The following is a 17,381-nucleotide window of genomic DNA, read 5'->3' as shown; positions in this document are numbered from 1 at the left end:
AGGGTTATAAGTAGCACAATGGTAGTAAGTGGGATTTGCACCTGAGTCTGCTGGTTCATAGGGTAGAGTGTTACCCGCTACTAATGCATTAATACAGAAATACACCACGCAAGATCGGAAAACGCGCCGAGTTGTGTTTTAGCGAACACGCAATACAAATGTAAAACAAGGTTTGACGGTCGGCGAGGACGCCATCCTGCTCTCTGTCCGCTGCTCGTATTGGCGGAGAAGACGGGGTCATGTGACCCATTGATCACGTGACTGTAAACAGGAACAGAAAAGGGCCTTTCGGGTGGTGAGATGAATACAAAGCATGAATTACCGCAGTCTTGCCTATTAAACGCTTGCAAATGTGCTTTTGGATAAAGATTTTGCAGCAGCAGCAGCGGTTCTTTTTGCATTTTCAGAAATGTTATTCGTGTCGTGACTGGTTGAACAGGAATCTCTCCCCATGACGGCCGGATAAAATCGGTCCCGTTCTGCAGCCATGGTGGACTTTCTTGCGGACAACAACTCGTGCGGCCAGGCGGTCCTGCGCATCGTGTCGCGGGGGAACGCCATCATCGCGGAGCTGCTGCGTCTCTCCGAGTTCGTCCCGCCGGTGTTCAGGCTCCGAGACAGGAGCGACCAGCAGAAATACGGCGACATCATCTGCGACTTCAGCTACTTCAAGGCGAGTCTGAGCGCAGCTTCACTTTTTTCTCAGTAACGTCGAGCTTGTGATCGATGATCGTTTTTTTTTGTTGTTGTTGTCAGGGTCTGGAGTACTACGAGGGGAAACTGGAAGCCAAGCCAGAGCTTCAAGACCTCGACGAAGAATTTAGGGAAAATAACATTGAGATCTTGTCACGTTTTTACCTGGCATTTGAAAGTGTCCACAAATACATTGTGGATCTTACAAGGTAAATAACCCACGTCTTGCTACCTTGCACAGTGGTCAGTGGTGGCCTAGTGGGTAAGGGAGCAGACCCGTAATTGGAAGGCTCGAATCCCACCAGTACAAACGCTCACTGCTCCCCGGGCGCCTTTCATGGCTGCACACTGCTCACCAGAGGACACATTTCATTGTTTGCACCATGCACTGTGCTTTGAGCATTTGAGCATTTAACTTGTTGTTTGAAGGTACTTGGATGACCTGAATGAAGGGGTTTATATACAGCAGACCCTGGAAACGGTTCTTCTGAATGAAGATGGAAAACAGCTTTTGGTAAGGGTTCCAAGCAAATAACATGCAGCACTGTGTTGAAGTTTTAGACAGTAGTGAAATTATTTTTAAAAAAATTCTCTCCATCAATAACTATAAAATTGTTCAGGACAGGACTATCAAAAAGTGGTCAAAAAACGGTCAAATAACAATGATTCAAGTGAGAACAATATTGTTTATCACACACATACATACATATATATCAGGATTTGACATGCAGGCAAGTTAGATAAACATTTTTTTCTTCGCTTTGAATTGGTGCCTCAGAGTTTTTGTGTAATTGTTGTTATTCACCCACTTTAATTTCTACAATATTAATAAACATAAGCATGCTGTTGTTTGAATGTTGTGTCTGTCTCTGCAGTGTGAGGCACTCTACCTGTATGGGGTCATGCTGCTGGTCGTCGATCAGAAAATTGAAGGTGAAGTCAGGGAGAGGATGCTGGTGTCTTACTACAGATACAGGTACACCGACGCTGCGCTTACAATATTTTACCACATAAATACTTTTCATATGTTTCATAAAGACATTTTGAAATTGATGACCTCACCGTCCATTTCTTTTGTGTAAAGTTAGACATTCACGTTTGTTATCATTAGTACTGTGTTGTGAGTTGCATGGTTTGGAAAGGCTCTGAACTATACATCCTTTAGATTTTTATTTCCCCCTGTCATATTCATAGATGCTCGTGAGCCACACTATTATTTCGTTTGGACCCTCTATGAATTATAAGGGTTATTAAGCCAGGAATAGAGTTAAGCATCCTGGCTGGAAGGCCTCCAGCTTCAGGTTGACTGAAGTTAAACAGAATTTTGCCTCTGTGCACAGTGCCGCACGATCTTCGGCCGACTCCAACCTGGATGATATATGCAAGCTCCTGAGAAGCACGGGATACTCAAGCCAGCCTGGATCCAAGAGACCTGCTAACTACCCTGAGAGCTACTTCCAGAGAGTCCCCATCAGCTCCACCTTCATCAACATGGTGATCGGGAGGCTCCGTTCAGACGACATCTACAACCAGGCAAGGGTCTAATCTGCATTTTTTTTGGGAAAAACTGTCTGTTGTTCAGTCTTTTTATTAAGAATTGGTCATATTGGTTAAGGGTTTAGAACAATAATCTACACCAAATTGGAACTCAGTGCCAATGTATTGGTTCTAAATGAGAAATTAATTAGTAATTTAACTAATAATAATAATAATGTGTTTTTCCACTTTTGAAAACAGGTGTCTGCCTACCCACTTCCTGAACACCGTAGTACAGCTCTGGCCAATCAGGCCGCCATGCTGTACGTGTGTTTATACTTCAGTCCCTCCATCCTACACACCCAGCAGGCTAAGATGAGAGAGATTGTGGACAAATACTTCCCAGATAACTGGGTAAGAGACCTATAGTTGAAAACCTGTTATTGGGGGTGCAGAAAAAATTTGCAGATAAAATTCCATATTAATAAAGGATGGGGCGTGTCCTGTTCAGTCTTCATACTTTTTTATTAACCCAGATATCAATGTTTATGTATAATGTGTAATGTAATAGATTTTCTCATCGTTTCTTTAGGTAATCAGCGTATACATGGGCATCACTGTGAACTTGATTGAGGCGTGGGAACCCTACAAGGCAGCTAAGACAGCTCTGAACTACACCCTGGACGTGGCTAATGTCAAAGAACAGGTACGGTGGAAGCTCGGAGCGACTAAATATGTAGTATCATTAGCTACCCACAGAGAAGAAGGCATAAAGTTGGCAAATAGGTTTACCATCATTCCAAAACCATAATTTCTGATGAGTGAGATGTAACAGGGTAGCACCACCTAGTACTTGTATGTCCTGGTCCCAAATATTCCTTTTCTGTCTTACTGTATTTTTAAGAGAATGAGATTTAGAAATGCTGCATGAAAAGTGTAGTCCAGACAACAGATACAAGTGGGGGTGGATTCCTTGAGGCGTAGCATGCAGCCCTTGTTTGCTCTTCTCCCCCTGCAGTCCTGCCGCTACGCTGCCAGTGTCGACACCCTGAGGTCTCAGGTGCTGCAGCTACTGAAGGAGGGATTTCTGCGGGAGGAGATCGTTCTGGACAACATCCCCAAGCTGCTCAACTGCCTGCGAGACTGCAACGTCTCCATCCGCTGGCTCATGCTCCACACAGCAGAGTCAGGTGAATTATTAGTATTAGTATTATTAGTATTCTACTAATAGAGTTATTCTACTTTTACTTACATAAAGCTCAACACACTTTCCCACCTTTTCCCCCGTGCAACCAATTCATGTTGCAGCCTATGATCCAAATAACAAAAGACTACGTCAGATTAAAGATCAAGTACTCGCTGACTCCAAGTACAACTCAAAGATTCTCTTCCAGCTTCTGCTGGACACGGCCCAGTTTGAGTTTGTACTGAAAGAGGTACGTGTGCTACAATCTGTCCTGTACAGAGTTGCTTTATTTAGAGTAGTTTTCCTATTAAACCCTAAGAGATGTTTTTTTTTGTTCAAATACTTGTTCAGATGTTCAAGCAGATGTTGGTGGAGAAACAGCTGAAGTGGGAGAGCTACAAGAAGGAGGGCTCAGAGAGGATGACCGAGCTGGCAGAGGTTTTTTCTGGAGTCAAACCCCTTACCCGAGTGGAGAAGAATGGTACCTTGGGAAAGATGTTCACAAATCCCCCTACTTTTTTAATGTCATTGTACATTTGCCTGGACAACATAATTAGCTAGCAAGGCCACAAAAGTGCCACAAGAAAAGTGACAAGTGTAGGTACAAGATAGAAAAACAGTATATATTGAGGGGTATATACAAGGACATTATAAATATACTAGGGGGAAGGACTTTAGTCAGTAGGAATAAGTGAAACTATTTGGTAGGTTGGTGATTGCACAGGTCCATAGTGAAAAGCAGCAATGGGTTGACTGTATGGATGACGTTTGCACACACACATGCACACACCAATTACAATTGGTTTGTGTGTGTAAGTGAAAGGTCTTTGTGTACCTTGGGAAAGTCCCTGCCCTTAACCCAGTGGAATGGCTCTAGAAGCCACCACCCTGTTTAGGATTCAGCGGCTAAGAATAGTGAGTGAGTGATCCACCGAGGTGCCACTGAGCAAAGCACTGTCCCCACACACTGCTCCCCAGGCGCATGTCATGGCTGCCCACTGCTCACTCAGGGTGATGAGTTAAATGCAGAGGACAAATTTCACTGTGTGCACCGTGTGCTGAATCACAAGTGACAATCACTTCACTTTAACACATTGATTCAAACAGTGGCACACTGGTGGCACTCTAGCTCCTTCTAGTGGTACACAAGGTGACAGCTGCTGCTTATTTCTCCCACACGTTACAGAAAATCTGCAGGCTTGGTTCAGAGAAATTTCCAAACAGATTGAGTCTCTGAACTACGAGGACGCCACAGCGGCAGGGAGGAAGACCGTGCAGCTGATTCAGGCCCTGGTGGAGGTAGGAATGAAAGCACAAGGTCGCCATTTCACCAAGGATAAACAAAAGTCTGCCTTGCAGCAATGTAGAATTTTGGAAGAGGAAGGCAGTTTCAACCTCTCTCTGCTTTCAGGTACAGGAGTTTCACCAGCTGGAGTCCAACCTTCAGGTGTGCCAGTTCCTGGCCGACACCCGCAAGTTCCTGCACCAGATGATCCGCACCATCAACATTAAAGAGGAGGTGCTCATAACCATGCAGATTGTGGGGGATCTCTCTTATGCCTGGCAGCTGATAGACAGGTAGAGCCCTACCAGTAATAATAATCACAATAATAATACAAATGTGCCATAAACTCCTTACACATTTACAGCATTTATCGGACACCCTTATCCAGAGCGACTTACAATCAGTAGTTACAGGTACAGTTCCCCCCTGGAGCAACTTAGGGTTAAGTGTCTTGCTCAGGGACACAATGGTAGTGAGTGGGGTTTGAACCTGGGTCTTCTGGTTCATGGGCAAGTGTGTTACCCACTAGGCCACTACCACCCTACAGAAAGATTGCTAATATTGCTAATAAACAGAAAGATTGCTAATATTCTAGTCTTCCTTTCTGTATTTTGCACAACTTTCCATCTCTAGACCGTTGTAGTGTATAATATGTCATATTTAACATCTAACAGCTTCACGTCTATCATGCAAGAGAGCATCAGGGCCAATCCATCGATGGTGACCAAACTGCGAGCCACTTTCCTCAAGGTACAGCTTTTGAGATCGAGCATGCAGAGAGCATTATTTGAGACCAGGACTCTTCAAGTAAAGGGTAATAACTGTTTATATTGCCCTTGACATGATCGTGCTTGTGCTAATACAACAGTTAGCGTCAGCATTGGATCTCCCGCTGCTGAGAATCAACCAGGCCAACAGCCCAGACCTGCTCAGTGTCTCCCAGTACTACTCGGGAGAGTTGGTGGCCTACGTGAGAAAGGTGGAGTTAATGCTTATAAAGGCATTTTCTTTGTAAAAGACAGAAAAGATTCACATTCAAACATAATGGATTTGTGCTCTAACATTTTCTGTTCCACGTCTATCTGCCAACAGGTATTGCAGATTATTCCAGAAAGCATGTTCACGTCTCTGGCCAAAATCATCAAGCTGCAAATCCACGACATAATGGAGGTACCCACTAGGCTGGACAAGGACAAACTGAAGGACTATGCTCAGCTATTGGCCCGATATGAGGTGAGGAATAATGGGGTATCACGGTTATGATCAGGTTTTTGTGTTTGTGCACGTCAATGTCATATGCTGATTTTTAGTAAACCGAGTTGTGCTACCTGGCGTAAGAAACCTAGGCCTGCATCTTATTTTGCAACTGTGACTATCCATACTATACTCATATATGTTTATTATAATATAATAAACATAATCTTATTATACATTCATGTATGTTCTGTTGGTAATGCACCTGCACTTTATCCTTACCGGCATACTGTTTCTACTTTGAGGGTTTAATATTTCCTGCCACTCTTGTCAGGCAGATAAGGCTCATACCTTGCCACTGGTGTAGGAACAAGAAAATAAAGCATAATTACATGATATACCCATTTTTGCGTTTGTAGGTGGCCAAACTTACTCACGACATCTCCATTTTCACCGAAGGGATTCTGATGATGAAGACAACACTGGTTGGCATCATCAAGGTACACAATCTGCTCTTTTACACCCATAGTCTCACGTATTACATTCCAAGACTAAATGTTCTTCTACTGTATTGCATAGATACCTTAACTGCATATTCATCTTTTTAAATGTGATTTTTTTTTCATCAGGTTGATCCAAAGCAGCTCTTGGAAGATGGCATCAGGAAGGAACTTGTGAGACGTGTGGCTTATGCACTTCATAAAGGCCTTATCTTCAACCCTAAAGCCAAGGTAGACTTATTCAGGTTATACTACACTGTAATACACTCATCTTAAACTGCCTGATGCTGACACTCTGCTCTTGCAGCCCAGTGAACTGATGCCCAAGCTGAAGGAAATGGCCGCCACCATGGATGGTTTCTACCGCTCCTTTGAGTACATTCAGGACTACGTTAGCATATACGGCCTCAAGATCTGGCAGGAGGAGGTGTCCCGCATCATAAACTACAATGTGGAACAGGAGTGCAACAGTTTCCTGAGGACCAAGGTTGGGATAGTTCTTCCTTCAAAATCTACAGTGCCAGTCAAACTTCTGGACACTATGGGCACTATTTTCAAACTGGCGCTTATCACAGTGTTGCACACTAAACGTGGGGTTTGTTCGCTAGCGTAAGATCAAAGGCATATGTAGGATTTACATAAAAGATAGCCTGATAGCCTGGTTGCTATCTGTGTAATTTGTGTGACCGTGAACATTATCAAACACTATCTTTAAACAGAGCTTAAAGAGGAGGAGCCTGATGATTGACAGTTTCCATGCATTCTCCTTCATGCGGTTTGTCATTAAAGATCATGTTTCTTACCTGAGGACACCTTTTGACCTTATTCTACCAAGGCTCCACACTTAGATGTGTCCAAAAATGTGACCAATTCTGTGAGTTGTTTTGTGGTAAGTTGTTAAATGCGCAGTACAATGTGTTCTCAGATTCAAGACTGGCAAAGTGTCTACCAGTCAGCGCACATCCCAATTCCTAAGTACCCTTCTGTAGATGAGTCTGCCACATTCATTGGACGTCTGTGCAGAGAAATTCTTCGGATCACAGACCCAAAGTGAGTCGGCTTGGAACGCTGGGGAACGCAGTGAAAATTTTTGGCTCTAGTCTTACTTTCTGAATATTTTACAGAGTGACATGCTACATTGATCAGATGAATACATGGTATGACATGAGGACTCACCAGGAGGTCACCAACAACAGACTCTTCTCGGAGATTCAGAGCACACTGGGGACGTTTGGCCTTAATGGACTAGACCGTCTCATCTGTTTCATGATCGTAAAGGAGCTGCAGGTACTACTTTAAGACAATGCCATAAGATAAGATGTTGTCACAGTCCTGAGGCTTTATACTTATATCACCTGCCTCATAATGTGCAGGTTCGCTTCATCCCACAAGACCTGTTACTTTAGACATGCAGAAGGCATAAGATTACACAGTCATCTAATTACAGAAATGTAATGCCTGCTACAGACTGTTCTAGCTCAACTGGAAATATTAATACTATTACAAATCACACTGGGCTTGGATCTTTCCTATGACTGGTATGCAGACTGTACAATGATGGCACCGGCCTAGAAGAACGCCACCATTGTGAGGCTGCAGAACATGATGAATTGTGCTTTGGCAGTTGTTGGTTTTATACTGTAAATACTAGACCTCTACTGAACTCCACAGGCATTTCTTCTTTTTTGCTGTTCCTTAATTTCACGACCACGCTGTTGGGGTTGTGTAAAACTATTTTCATTGTCTAGTCAGTAGACACAGGCTGCATCTTTGGTTGCAAGACCTTGACAACAGCCTTATCTGAAGTACATTTACAGAGCAACTTACAATCAGGGTTAAGTGTCTTGCTCACGGACACAACAGTAGTAAGTGGGGTTTGAACCTGTGACTTTGAGGTCTTCTGGTTCATTGTTGGGACTGTTATCCATAGTACCATTTTGTGCAACACAGGACCGGCTGACAAAATTGCCAAGTTTCTTGCCTGTTCAGTCATAATGGCTCAAGGCTCTAGGTGAAATTCCTTTCGAGGGCTTTCTGGTCTCCCCATGGAGGCATGAGTTCAAATCCTGTTTCTGACGTGTGCTTTTGGGACAGTGGTGGCCTAGTGGTTAAGGAACCGTAATCAGAAGGTTGCTGGTTCGAATCCTGATCCGCCAAGGTACCACTGAGCAAAGCACCGTCCCCACACACTGCTCCCCGGCCACCCGTCATGGCTGCCCACTGCTCACAAAGGGTGATGGTTAAAAGCAGAGGACACATTTCATTGTGTCACTGTGTGCTGTGTGCTGTCACTTTCGCTTCATTTAACCATTTGTCATTGTAACAATATGATTTGTTATTCAATATACTTCTTCTTCTACTTTAGAACTTCCTGACCATGCTACAGAAGTCCATTTTCAAGGACAAAGTTGTGGTTGATGTTTTCAAAGCCTTGCTGAATGCTGTGAACCCTGTGAAAGGCATCGTTGGTTAGTACAATGTTCGTAAGCACGTTATTTCAACATTAACAAGTACATCTGACCAGTTTTATTTTATCATTTGCCTCTTTACTGTTTCTTTTAAGCAAATGCCAGCAAAGTGTATGCCAACGCAGTGGCTAAAACCCAGAAGATCTGGCCAGCATATTTAGAGAGCATAATGAAGGTATGTGATTTTAAGTAGCTGTGTAATCAGAAAAGAAATACAGCAAGTATTACACATTGATCTTTTAACCAGGTTGGCCAGATGCAGATCCTGAGGCAGCAGATTGCCCACGAGCTCAACTACTCCTGCAAGTTTGACTCGAAGCACCTCGCCGCAGCACTGGACAATCTGAACAGGTCAGACCAAATCCATTTTAGCTGCTCTTTTAACCAGAAACGTTTTTTTTTTAATTGATGAAACATATGGATCCTTTCTGTTTGACTGGTCATGGCAACTGTCCCCTCGATTCTAACCTAATACTTTTGAGTCTGTCTGTAGATCTCTGCTGGCTGATATTGAAGCACACTACCAGGACCCATCACTGCCTTACCCTAAAGAGGACAACACTCTCCTGTATGAGATCACAGCATATTTGGAGGCGGCTGGTATCCATAATCCGCTCAGTAAGGTCAGCCATACGTCCACAGTAATAAAGATGCACAACACATTCATGTATTTCAGCCTACGTTTCATTTTCCTTTGTAAGAAGTGCCTTATAGTTCTGATGCCAGTTTTTGCTTGTGCGCTTGGTTTAGATCTACATCACAACAAAGCGCTTACCCTACTTCCCCATTGTGAACTTCCTCTTCCTCATTGCTCAGCTGCCCAAGCTGCAGTACAGCAAAAACCAAGGTTCGATCGTTCACATTTCTCTACCTGTGCATGTTTCAACTGTAATGGTGTCCACACATATGTATTTTCAACTTATGGCCCTTACTGTAACATTTTGATATGCTTTCGTATATAAGACCATGCTTACTGAACTCATTCTAACAGGAATGACCTGCAAGAAGCCTGCTGACCCTGTAGATTGGCCACCACTGGTGTTGGGACTGCTCACCCTCCTCAAGCAGTTTCACTCCAGATATACAGAGCAATTCCTGGCCCTGATTGGCCAGTTCATCCGCTCCATCATGGAACAGTGCACCAGGTTAAGAATTAAACATGACTGTTTGAGCAACGTGTGTGTGTGCCAGTTGTGGTTACAAAGTGAGTGAAGTTACACAATTTTCAATAAGATTTTGATTGGCTTTACAGTCAGAAGATACCTGACATGCCCTCAGATGTTGTGGGTGCACTGATGTTCCTGGAAGACTACGTGCGCTACACAAAACTGCCACGGAAGGTACAAAACGTTGCATTTTCTGCTCATTAAAGCATAAAAAATGGTTTTAAATATTGATGTTGCTATTTCTGTTTTTTCCCTGTCAGGTGGCAGAGGCTCACATTCCCAGTTTCATTTTTGATGAATTCAGGACTGTCCTGTGAGAGTCTCAATAATGCCTTCTTCAGATTGTCTCCTCCTTGTCCATTTCTTTGTTATAACTGCCTTCAGTGTCTGCACTAATAAATCCATGACGTGAAATTTTCAACAGTTTTTCACTGTAAGAAATGTATTGCCAATAACTGATAAATATCAACTTTACACAAATCTGCTTTGTCCTTCTTTGAGTGAAACACTGTCTGTTCAGTCACACTGTTGACACACAAGCTAATTGGTTATTGTGAAGTTGTTGAAGGTAAAAAGTTGCACTTCTATCTGTGAAGGTTCTCAGTCACCCAGGTCATGGTTATCTAAAAAAACGGACAACTGGACCAGACTTGAGAAAGAAACAGATGAAAGTGAAATGAAACACTGCAGCACAGCACATAGTGACACAATGAAATGTGTCCTCTGCATTTAACCATGAGGTGATTGTGGAAACACTGCAGCACAGCACACGGTGACACAACAAAATGTGTCTTCTGCATTTAAACAATCACCCTTGGTGAGCAGTGGGCAACCATGACAGACGCCCGGGGAGTAGTGTGTGGGGACGGTGCTTTGCTCAGTGGCACCTCGGCGAATCGGGATTCGAACCGGCAACCGTTTGATCACGGGGCCGCTAGGCCACCAATGAGCATTCATGTAAGTCCCACATATTTAGTAACTGAGTATTTTTCCCAGAACGTTGGTATACAGGATGAGCAACAGAATGATCTGGAGCTGGAGAATGAGGGCGGTGAATGGCAGATGGGACTTTTATTTTGACGGCAAGGTTCACCCGGAAGCAAATTTCTTTTATGGCGGAGCAGGTGCTGTAAAAAAAATCTTCGCATTTTAAAGTGAGTTCTTAGAACCCCTTTTTTTTTTTTTTTTTTTTTAAATCAGTTCAAAAGTAAACCGTCTTTGGTACACTTGTTTTCTGTTTTCAGTTCACTGAATAACCCTGTGGATTCTAATAAAGAATACAGAAGTCTCTAATTTGTCGCCGCGACTCGTCGTGAGTCTCCTGCTTGGTGCAGATCAGCTGATTCCGATACATCTGGAGACAGGAGGATGTCTATGAGCACAGTCCAGTCCACTTTGTCTACCCTGAAGACATGTCAGGGGGACATCAACACTGCCATGGACATTGTGACCGAGGTTGCCCTGGACCTGGTCGAGGCTCAAGGTAAGAATGGATCTAATGGGCAAAGAGGTGTTAAGATGTCTCTGCCATGCTATGTTATTCAGTGACATTAAACTGACCCATTACCAATATACAGGCAGAGATGATGACCAAAACAAATTGCAGGGGATGATGATGGAATGTGCAAAACTTGACAGCGATATGACTTGTTTTATGGAGGCTGTTCAGACAGTAACTGCACAGGTACGTTGAGCTGCTTTGCTTGTGGGAAAAATGCTGGCGGTCTTTCTGCTGACTTCTTATCTCCTTGTGGTAGGTCACCCAGGATCCAGATGTCATTCTTTCTTTGAAGAGCTCTTTTCAAACAGAATTCGAAGCACTGAAATCCAGAGTCTCAGACTTAAACAGTCACACCAAGGTGGTGGCCTTCAAGAACAGTGTAAAGAAAATTTTGGATCAAGGTCAGTCTGAAATGTGTTCGTGCTGATTGTTAAAGCTGTATTACTTAATATTTTTTATGTGCCCATGTTTAGAAAAGCAGTCAGAGGGAGGAGATGATGAGGAACAGGACGAGGAGATAACTGTTACCCAAAGTCAGCCTAACTACACCTGTCCCCTCACCCAGGTAAGACCCTGGAGTCCTGCAGTGCATTGTTTCAGAAAGTAATGATTCCTTAATTTGCATATTTTGAGAGGTGACTCTACTTAAATATTTATTTAATTACAGAGCACAAACGCAACTGAATATGATGAGCATGACCATTTTAATAATAATACATATGGTGCAAATAGGTGATCAGATGATCACAGTAAAAAATAGTTAAATGTATTAACCAGCTGTAATTAGTCACTCACTTACCCGTTCATTGTCTATAACCTCTGAATCCAGAACCTGGTCACAGCTTCCAGCAGCCAGGGGTATTAGAAAACCACTACAGTTCTGTAATTAGTCTCTAATTAATCATACTATCTCCAATAGTATAATTGGAAGTCACTTATTTCATCCAAGGTAACCTTGTGTTTTCTTGCCCACACAGGTCGAGATGGTGAACCCAGTTAAAAACAGGAAGTGTCAGCATCACTATGATGAAAGTGCTGTTCTGGCTATGATTCAGAGACAACAAAAAAATCACAAGAAATTCAGGTGGGTCAACCATGCCATTCTCTCATTCATAAGTAGACTATAATCTTGCATGTTCTAAACATATTGGAATGTTGGCTGCTTTATTGGCTGCTTTAACCCTTGTAGTCCTTTATTGGTTTATTGCGTGAATCAGCTGTAGTCTGCAGCTCCCTGATAACCATGGATGAGATGTCTTTTGGGTGTGGAGTACAACAGCACCACGACGACTGACTTGTTGTCATGTTAGCTGTTGCATTAGAAAAACAGAGCAGAACAACTTAGATTATTATCACACCAGAAAGCAGGTGTCCAGCTGTCAAATAATAATGAAGGGCTAGAAGGTGGCTTTACGTTACATTATGTGGCATTTAGATGACAATTATGATCAGGAGTCTCAGGGCTAGTCCCACTGGAGCAAATCAGTATAGTGATAAGTGGGGTTCATAGGTGAGTGTTTTACCCTCTGGGCATAACTAACAAAGTGTAGACGGGATGTCTCCTCCTATCTCAACAGGTGTCCTGTAGTTGGCTGTGGCAACCAAGATGTGAACCCTGAAGATCTGCTCCCGGATCCAATCTTGAAGCGGAAGATCCAAGCCCATAAGAGGCAGAATTCTAAGACATGAACAAAGCATGCTTTACATAACATTTGGTTAAATTGTTATTTTTTTTTATTAAATAGGTAGTGCCTATTGCATGTTTTTGTTCCCCCGATTTTGTATTTGAAGATATATATTATTTTTTCATTGTTTTGTAAATAAATATTTTTAAATATTACACGTTCTTGTTGGTACTGAGCAGAACCTGGTCGGACCTGAGAAGAAATACAAAATTCTAATTTTTCTGCGTTGTTATAATCACTTTTGGAAATTTTAGATTATTTATCTACATGTGCAAGAATGTCTGTGAAATATCATTGATGATATTCATTCATGATTGATGGTGCACTTCGCAAAAGTGTTTCATACAATTATTGATGTTTAAATCAAACAAAAAAATCCCATCTGTGAAAAAGTGAATTATAGCAAGCAGAATACATGTAAAGGTATTTAACTAGTTTGCCATGTAATGGGGTATAATCATAAACTCTGAGTATCTGTGAGTTGTTACTCCCGGAACTGGTGATTATGCAACTCAAATGCGTGTGCAAACCGACCGACGACTCACCTTTCCTGTAGGTACAGAGGAAGTGAGGTACTTTAGATGATTCAGAGGTTGCCGAGTCAGACGGAGTCAGTTGGTTTTGCTGGGATGGGCAGATGAACAGATCTGTTGTTGAAACAATATTACTGGAATGAATGTGTGTGAACATCACTACAGTGTGCTTAGTCTATTTAAGGACTACATTGTAAGCAGTGTACTGCAGTTTATACAATTTTTAATAAACATTTTATTTATTATTTACATTTTGACACTTGCATAACACGTGCATAGAAGCCACTTTATTATATTGAGGATAGACAACCAAGACAATATTCATTAAAATACAATATAAACACATGCAAAACATTACAATTAGGCCAAAGATTCAATTTCCCTGTTTATGGAAATATAAATACCCTGTAGGATCACATGCCTTCAGCTCCATCTTAATTAATTAACATAATCTGAACGTTTGCAGGAAAATCTTCCTTGTGAATGACTGTAAAATTGTGTTAAAATAGGCAGTTATGCACCCTCAAGTATGTATTCTAAAGTGTCTCAAGGTAACTGTTAGTAGTGTCTAATGTCTCAAGAAACAAAACAGGAGTAAAAGAAGTGTTATATTTATCCAAATCTATATCTTATTTGAACATTTATTTAACATAATTGGTTAACATTGCGCATCTAAGAACTGTCCACAAGAGAGCAGTCTTCCTGCTAAAATACAGACAGTATTCCTCTACGCCACCACAACACATCAAAACACAGCTCTGTGGTTGACCTGCTTCCAGTGTTGATGCTAACTTCTTGGTCACAGATGGACTTCTCTTCAATTTTATTGAAATACCTTGAATGTTCAGACTGACTGAACTGTCTCAATGCATATTCTGCCTTTGGAGAACGGCAGTGGGACCAGAATGGTTCATACATAAACCCAGCAACAGCTGAAATTGTTCCCATCAGGGTGTCTCCTCTCATCAAATCTCATCTTGTTTTATGATAATGAGTTTACAGGGCAGATAACCCCCCCAACAGTGTTTCATATCCTTCCGTACCATCCTGTCCTCGTCCTATCATTAGATTTTTCTTTTTGTCTTTCTGTTTTTGAAACTAGAGACTCAGATAATATAGGATGAACTTGCATTAATTTAGGTCTAGGGCCTACAGCTGCTTTTATGTCTATTTTTATGTCTATTTTATATCTGCATTTTGTAATGTGCCTAAACATTGGCATGACCCCAATGAGCAATGAAATATGCTTTAGTCAGGGCCGTACATTGACTTTTTTTGACAATAAAACGCAAATCATTTTCTCAGTTTTTGAGATAATTATGACCATTTCAGGAGTATCCATCATTTTTAGGCTCTTTCCCATTGTTCCCAATTGTCAAAAGAACTGATCTAATGAAGATCACTTGATCTTTTTAAATGAGACTTGCTTGTTATAAGTTGATGGTGGGCTATTTCCCATGTTTGGATGGATGAATTGAGATGTTTTAATAGTATTTTAATTTGTCCTTGGACAAGGGAGAGAAAGGAGGGGTAGAGTACATACAGTATTTATGTCATGCTTGTCTGAAATGGAGGATGCATACACATGACATCACAAGACAGGGCATTTATTACAGGAAACACCACCCAACAATAACCCAATGCAGAACAGATACAAACAGGGCAGCTTTGTACAATCATACACAGGTAAAACATGGGACAAACATGAAACTCCTGTCCGAATCCCAGACTTGGATTAGCCCCTTCTGGACCAGATTGTGACAAATTACCCTTCATTACATGCTTTTATGTTGGAATGACGCTATGGGCCAAATGTAATATTAAATTGTCAAAAATGGCTATTATCAAGTGATAGACTGACCTTGGGTCTATCTGTAAATGCAAAACCTGTGGTTTATCTGTCAATGCGTTAATAAGCACCTTCTTAGATACAATGCAAATATGCATGAACACACAATAAGCCCATACTACTGCAATCATTAGTTTAGAAGTGAAAGTATAATCTACAGATGGGTTACATATTTACTGACAAACCTTGAATACATGAGTAGAGAAATACATTTTCAGGGTCATTTCACAATTTTTTTGTTGTTTGAATGATAGATCTCTGCAGATCAACACAAAGTGATTATGAGTGGTCACCTTTATCCCATTATAAGGCAATGAATGGTCCTCCATGAGGATCTGTGAAAATCAAGTGAATCAACTGACATGGCGTTTCTTTAACATGAATGGACACCTACATCTCTATTGTCATCAGAGATGTAGGGCCAGCAACTTGCTTGCTTGATTTTCATTGTTTTTACCAATTCTGTTTTTCACTCTCTCGTCTTAGATTCCAACTGGGCTTGGGTTAACCAGATCCTAAATCAGGGTAGATATCTTCTGCACAAAATAACATTTCCAGGACCACATGTTTACATAATGATGTATATCATAATCACATTATGCTGCACCCAATCGCTTTGCTTCCACAGAATTTCTCCCACCAGAGTTGTTTGGCTCTTTGTGTCCTGGAACAGTTTGTTTCTGTAGAGCAGTGAAACAGGAGTGTTGACAGAATCCAGGGAAACTAATCTTTTAATAATCTTATGTCAGGTTTATTCAATGGGATTTCTGCTGGTTGTTTTTGTTGGTTTATGTACAGTTCAGGCCAGTGACTCTGAAAAGAAGGGAATTGGGTAGAAGGGACATTTGTGGGTTAAAAACTGGTTTCAGGGTTAGGTCCTTTTGTTATGTTTTTTTTTACTTCTTCATACCGTCAGATGTCCAAAAATCATTTTTATAAATTTTTTGCCAGTCTGAATGTGATAAAAGACAAGTCTACAATTTAAAACAAAAGACAACATAACATTGCATTTTTTGGAAACAGCAATCTGTTCACTCAAGCAACAGAAAAGCATTTTCTGCAGGGCAGATGTTATTGTGTCAAAGCTAAGTGCTTTTTACTTCCCTCCACCACATTCACTCACGTCCTTGGGCCACTGGTGAAATGCTTGTGCTGATACCATATTGTGTGAGTCAACTGTGTGTTTCTGTGTGTATGTAAAGCTCAAATCCTGACTACATAGTGCATAGTCACCAGTGAAAGTTAATTCCATGGCCATCATAGGACTATTTCTAGTATTTCCAGCTATGTCCACCTGATACAGAAACAAAACACTAGATTCCATTTAATGATCCACTGTATTGCACTGCATATTTTAATGAAATTTTAGTTTAGTTTGCTAAATACATGGATCTTCACAATTTGTTTTGAAAAAAACCAACAACATCAAAATCTAAACCAAGAACACATCTGAGCCATTGATCACCTGCCAAATCTCTGGGTCCATAATTTCTTATAATTCCTTATTTCTGGAAATAAGGAAAAGATTAAGCCTACAATTCTGTATCACTTAGAGATTGACCTGACACCATTTAAAAATTGTGTTTTAAAAGTCGAAGTTTCCGCCACTCCGGCGGTAGTTTCCGCAGAGCTGCGGCGGGCGTGTTATTTCTCTGAGTGTATTACAGCATGGCTTTCACAGCGGGCTTTTAACACCGAATCAGTCAGCTGTGTTCGGCAATGGTATTATTTTCCTCCGGTGCGCTCTGATTCATCACAGCGGCACGGTGGGTCCCAGGCTGAGAGCATTCGAGCATAATGACTTCGTTTACATTTGGAACATGGCGAGGGGTGGGGGTGGATGCC

General features: G+C 41.7%; 2 protein-coding genes across 4 annotated transcripts; both read left to right on the top strand.

Moving 5' to 3' along the window:
- Positions 1 to 237: 237 nt before the first annotated feature.
- washc5 (WASH complex subunit 5) lies at positions 238 to 10,448 on the top strand. 2 transcript variants are annotated; one of them, XM_028980114.1, is made up of 29 exons: positions 238 to 295; positions 440 to 673; positions 757 to 902; positions 1,123 to 1,207; positions 1,569 to 1,669; positions 2,034 to 2,226; positions 2,431 to 2,583; positions 2,762 to 2,875; positions 3,188 to 3,359; positions 3,478 to 3,605; positions 3,707 to 3,836; positions 4,542 to 4,654; positions 4,767 to 4,933; positions 5,315 to 5,390; positions 5,509 to 5,619; positions 5,733 to 5,873; positions 6,254 to 6,334; positions 6,464 to 6,565; positions 6,642 to 6,821; positions 7,260 to 7,384; positions 7,459 to 7,621; positions 8,700 to 8,802; positions 8,898 to 8,977; positions 9,050 to 9,153; positions 9,296 to 9,425; positions 9,553 to 9,649; positions 9,794 to 9,947; positions 10,055 to 10,142; positions 10,229 to 10,448. In XM_028980114.1, the coding sequence occupies exons 2-29, from the start codon at positions 488 to 490 to the stop codon at positions 10,283 to 10,285; spliced, it is 3,480 nt and encodes a 1,159-aa protein (XP_028835947.1). In that variant the 5' UTR covers positions 238 to 295; positions 440 to 487; the 3' UTR covers positions 10,286 to 10,448. The 2 variants fall into 2 exon arrangements, with proteins under 2 accessions (XP_028835947.1, XP_028835949.1); XM_028980116.1 differs by having other exon boundaries at positions 242 to 295; positions 408 to 673; positions 10,229 to 10,285.
- A 542-nt stretch (positions 10,449 to 10,990) lies between these two features.
- Positions 10,991 to 13,309, top strand: nsmce2 (NSE2 SUMO ligase component of SMC5/6 complex). 2 transcript variants are annotated; one of them, XM_028981198.1, is made up of 7 exons: positions 10,991 to 11,122; positions 11,213 to 11,451; positions 11,546 to 11,652; positions 11,726 to 11,848; positions 11,948 to 12,034; positions 12,447 to 12,553; positions 13,047 to 13,309. In XM_028981198.1, exons 2-7 carry the CDS (start codon positions 11,337 to 11,339, stop codon positions 13,156 to 13,158), a joined length of 651 nt encoding a protein of 216 aa, XP_028837031.1. In that variant the 5' UTR covers positions 10,991 to 11,122; positions 11,213 to 11,336; the 3' UTR covers positions 13,159 to 13,309. The 2 variants fall into 2 exon arrangements, with proteins under 2 accessions (XP_028837031.1, XP_028837030.1); XM_028981197.1 differs by having other exon boundaries at positions 11,726 to 11,870; positions 11,943 to 12,034.
- The last annotated feature ends 4,072 nt before the right edge of the window (positions 13,310 to 17,381 follow it).

Source organism: Denticeps clupeoides, chromosome 5, assembly GCF_900700375.1.
Source record: "Denticeps clupeoides chromosome 5, fDenClu1.1, whole genome shotgun sequence".
In the NCBI taxonomy this organism is placed as follows: domain Eukaryota; kingdom Metazoa; phylum Chordata; class Actinopteri; order Clupeiformes; family Denticipitidae; genus Denticeps; species Denticeps clupeoides.
Note: the sequence above shows the minus strand (reverse complement) of the source record. Positions and strands in the feature narration are given on the sequence as shown.

Excerpts from the sequence above, each read along its gene's own strand:
- washc5 (XM_028980114.1), top strand. The coding sequence starts at position 488 with ATGGTGGACTTTCTTGCGGACAACAACTCGTGCGGCCAGGCGGTCCTG. Across the intron at positions 3,837-4,541 it reads TACCCGAGTGGAGAAGAATG|AAAATCTGCAGGCTTGGTTC; the intron begins GTACCTTGGGAA and ends CACACGTTACAG. Across the intron at positions 5,391-5,508 it reads TGCGAGCCACTTTCCTCAAG|TTAGCGTCAGCATTGGATCT; the intron begins GTACAGCTTTTG and ends CTAATACAACAG.
- nsmce2 (XM_028981197.1), top strand. The coding sequence starts at position 11,337 with ATGTCTATGAGCACAGTCCAGTCCACTTTGTCTACCCTGAAGACATGT. Across the intron at positions 11,653-11,725 it reads TTCAGACAGTAACTGCACAG|GTCACCCAGGATCCAGATGT; the intron begins GTACGTTGAGCT and ends TCCTTGTGGTAG. Across the intron at positions 12,554-13,046 it reads AAAAATCACAAGAAATTCAG|GTGTCCTGTAGTTGGCTGTG; the intron begins GTGGGTCAACCA and ends CTATCTCAACAG.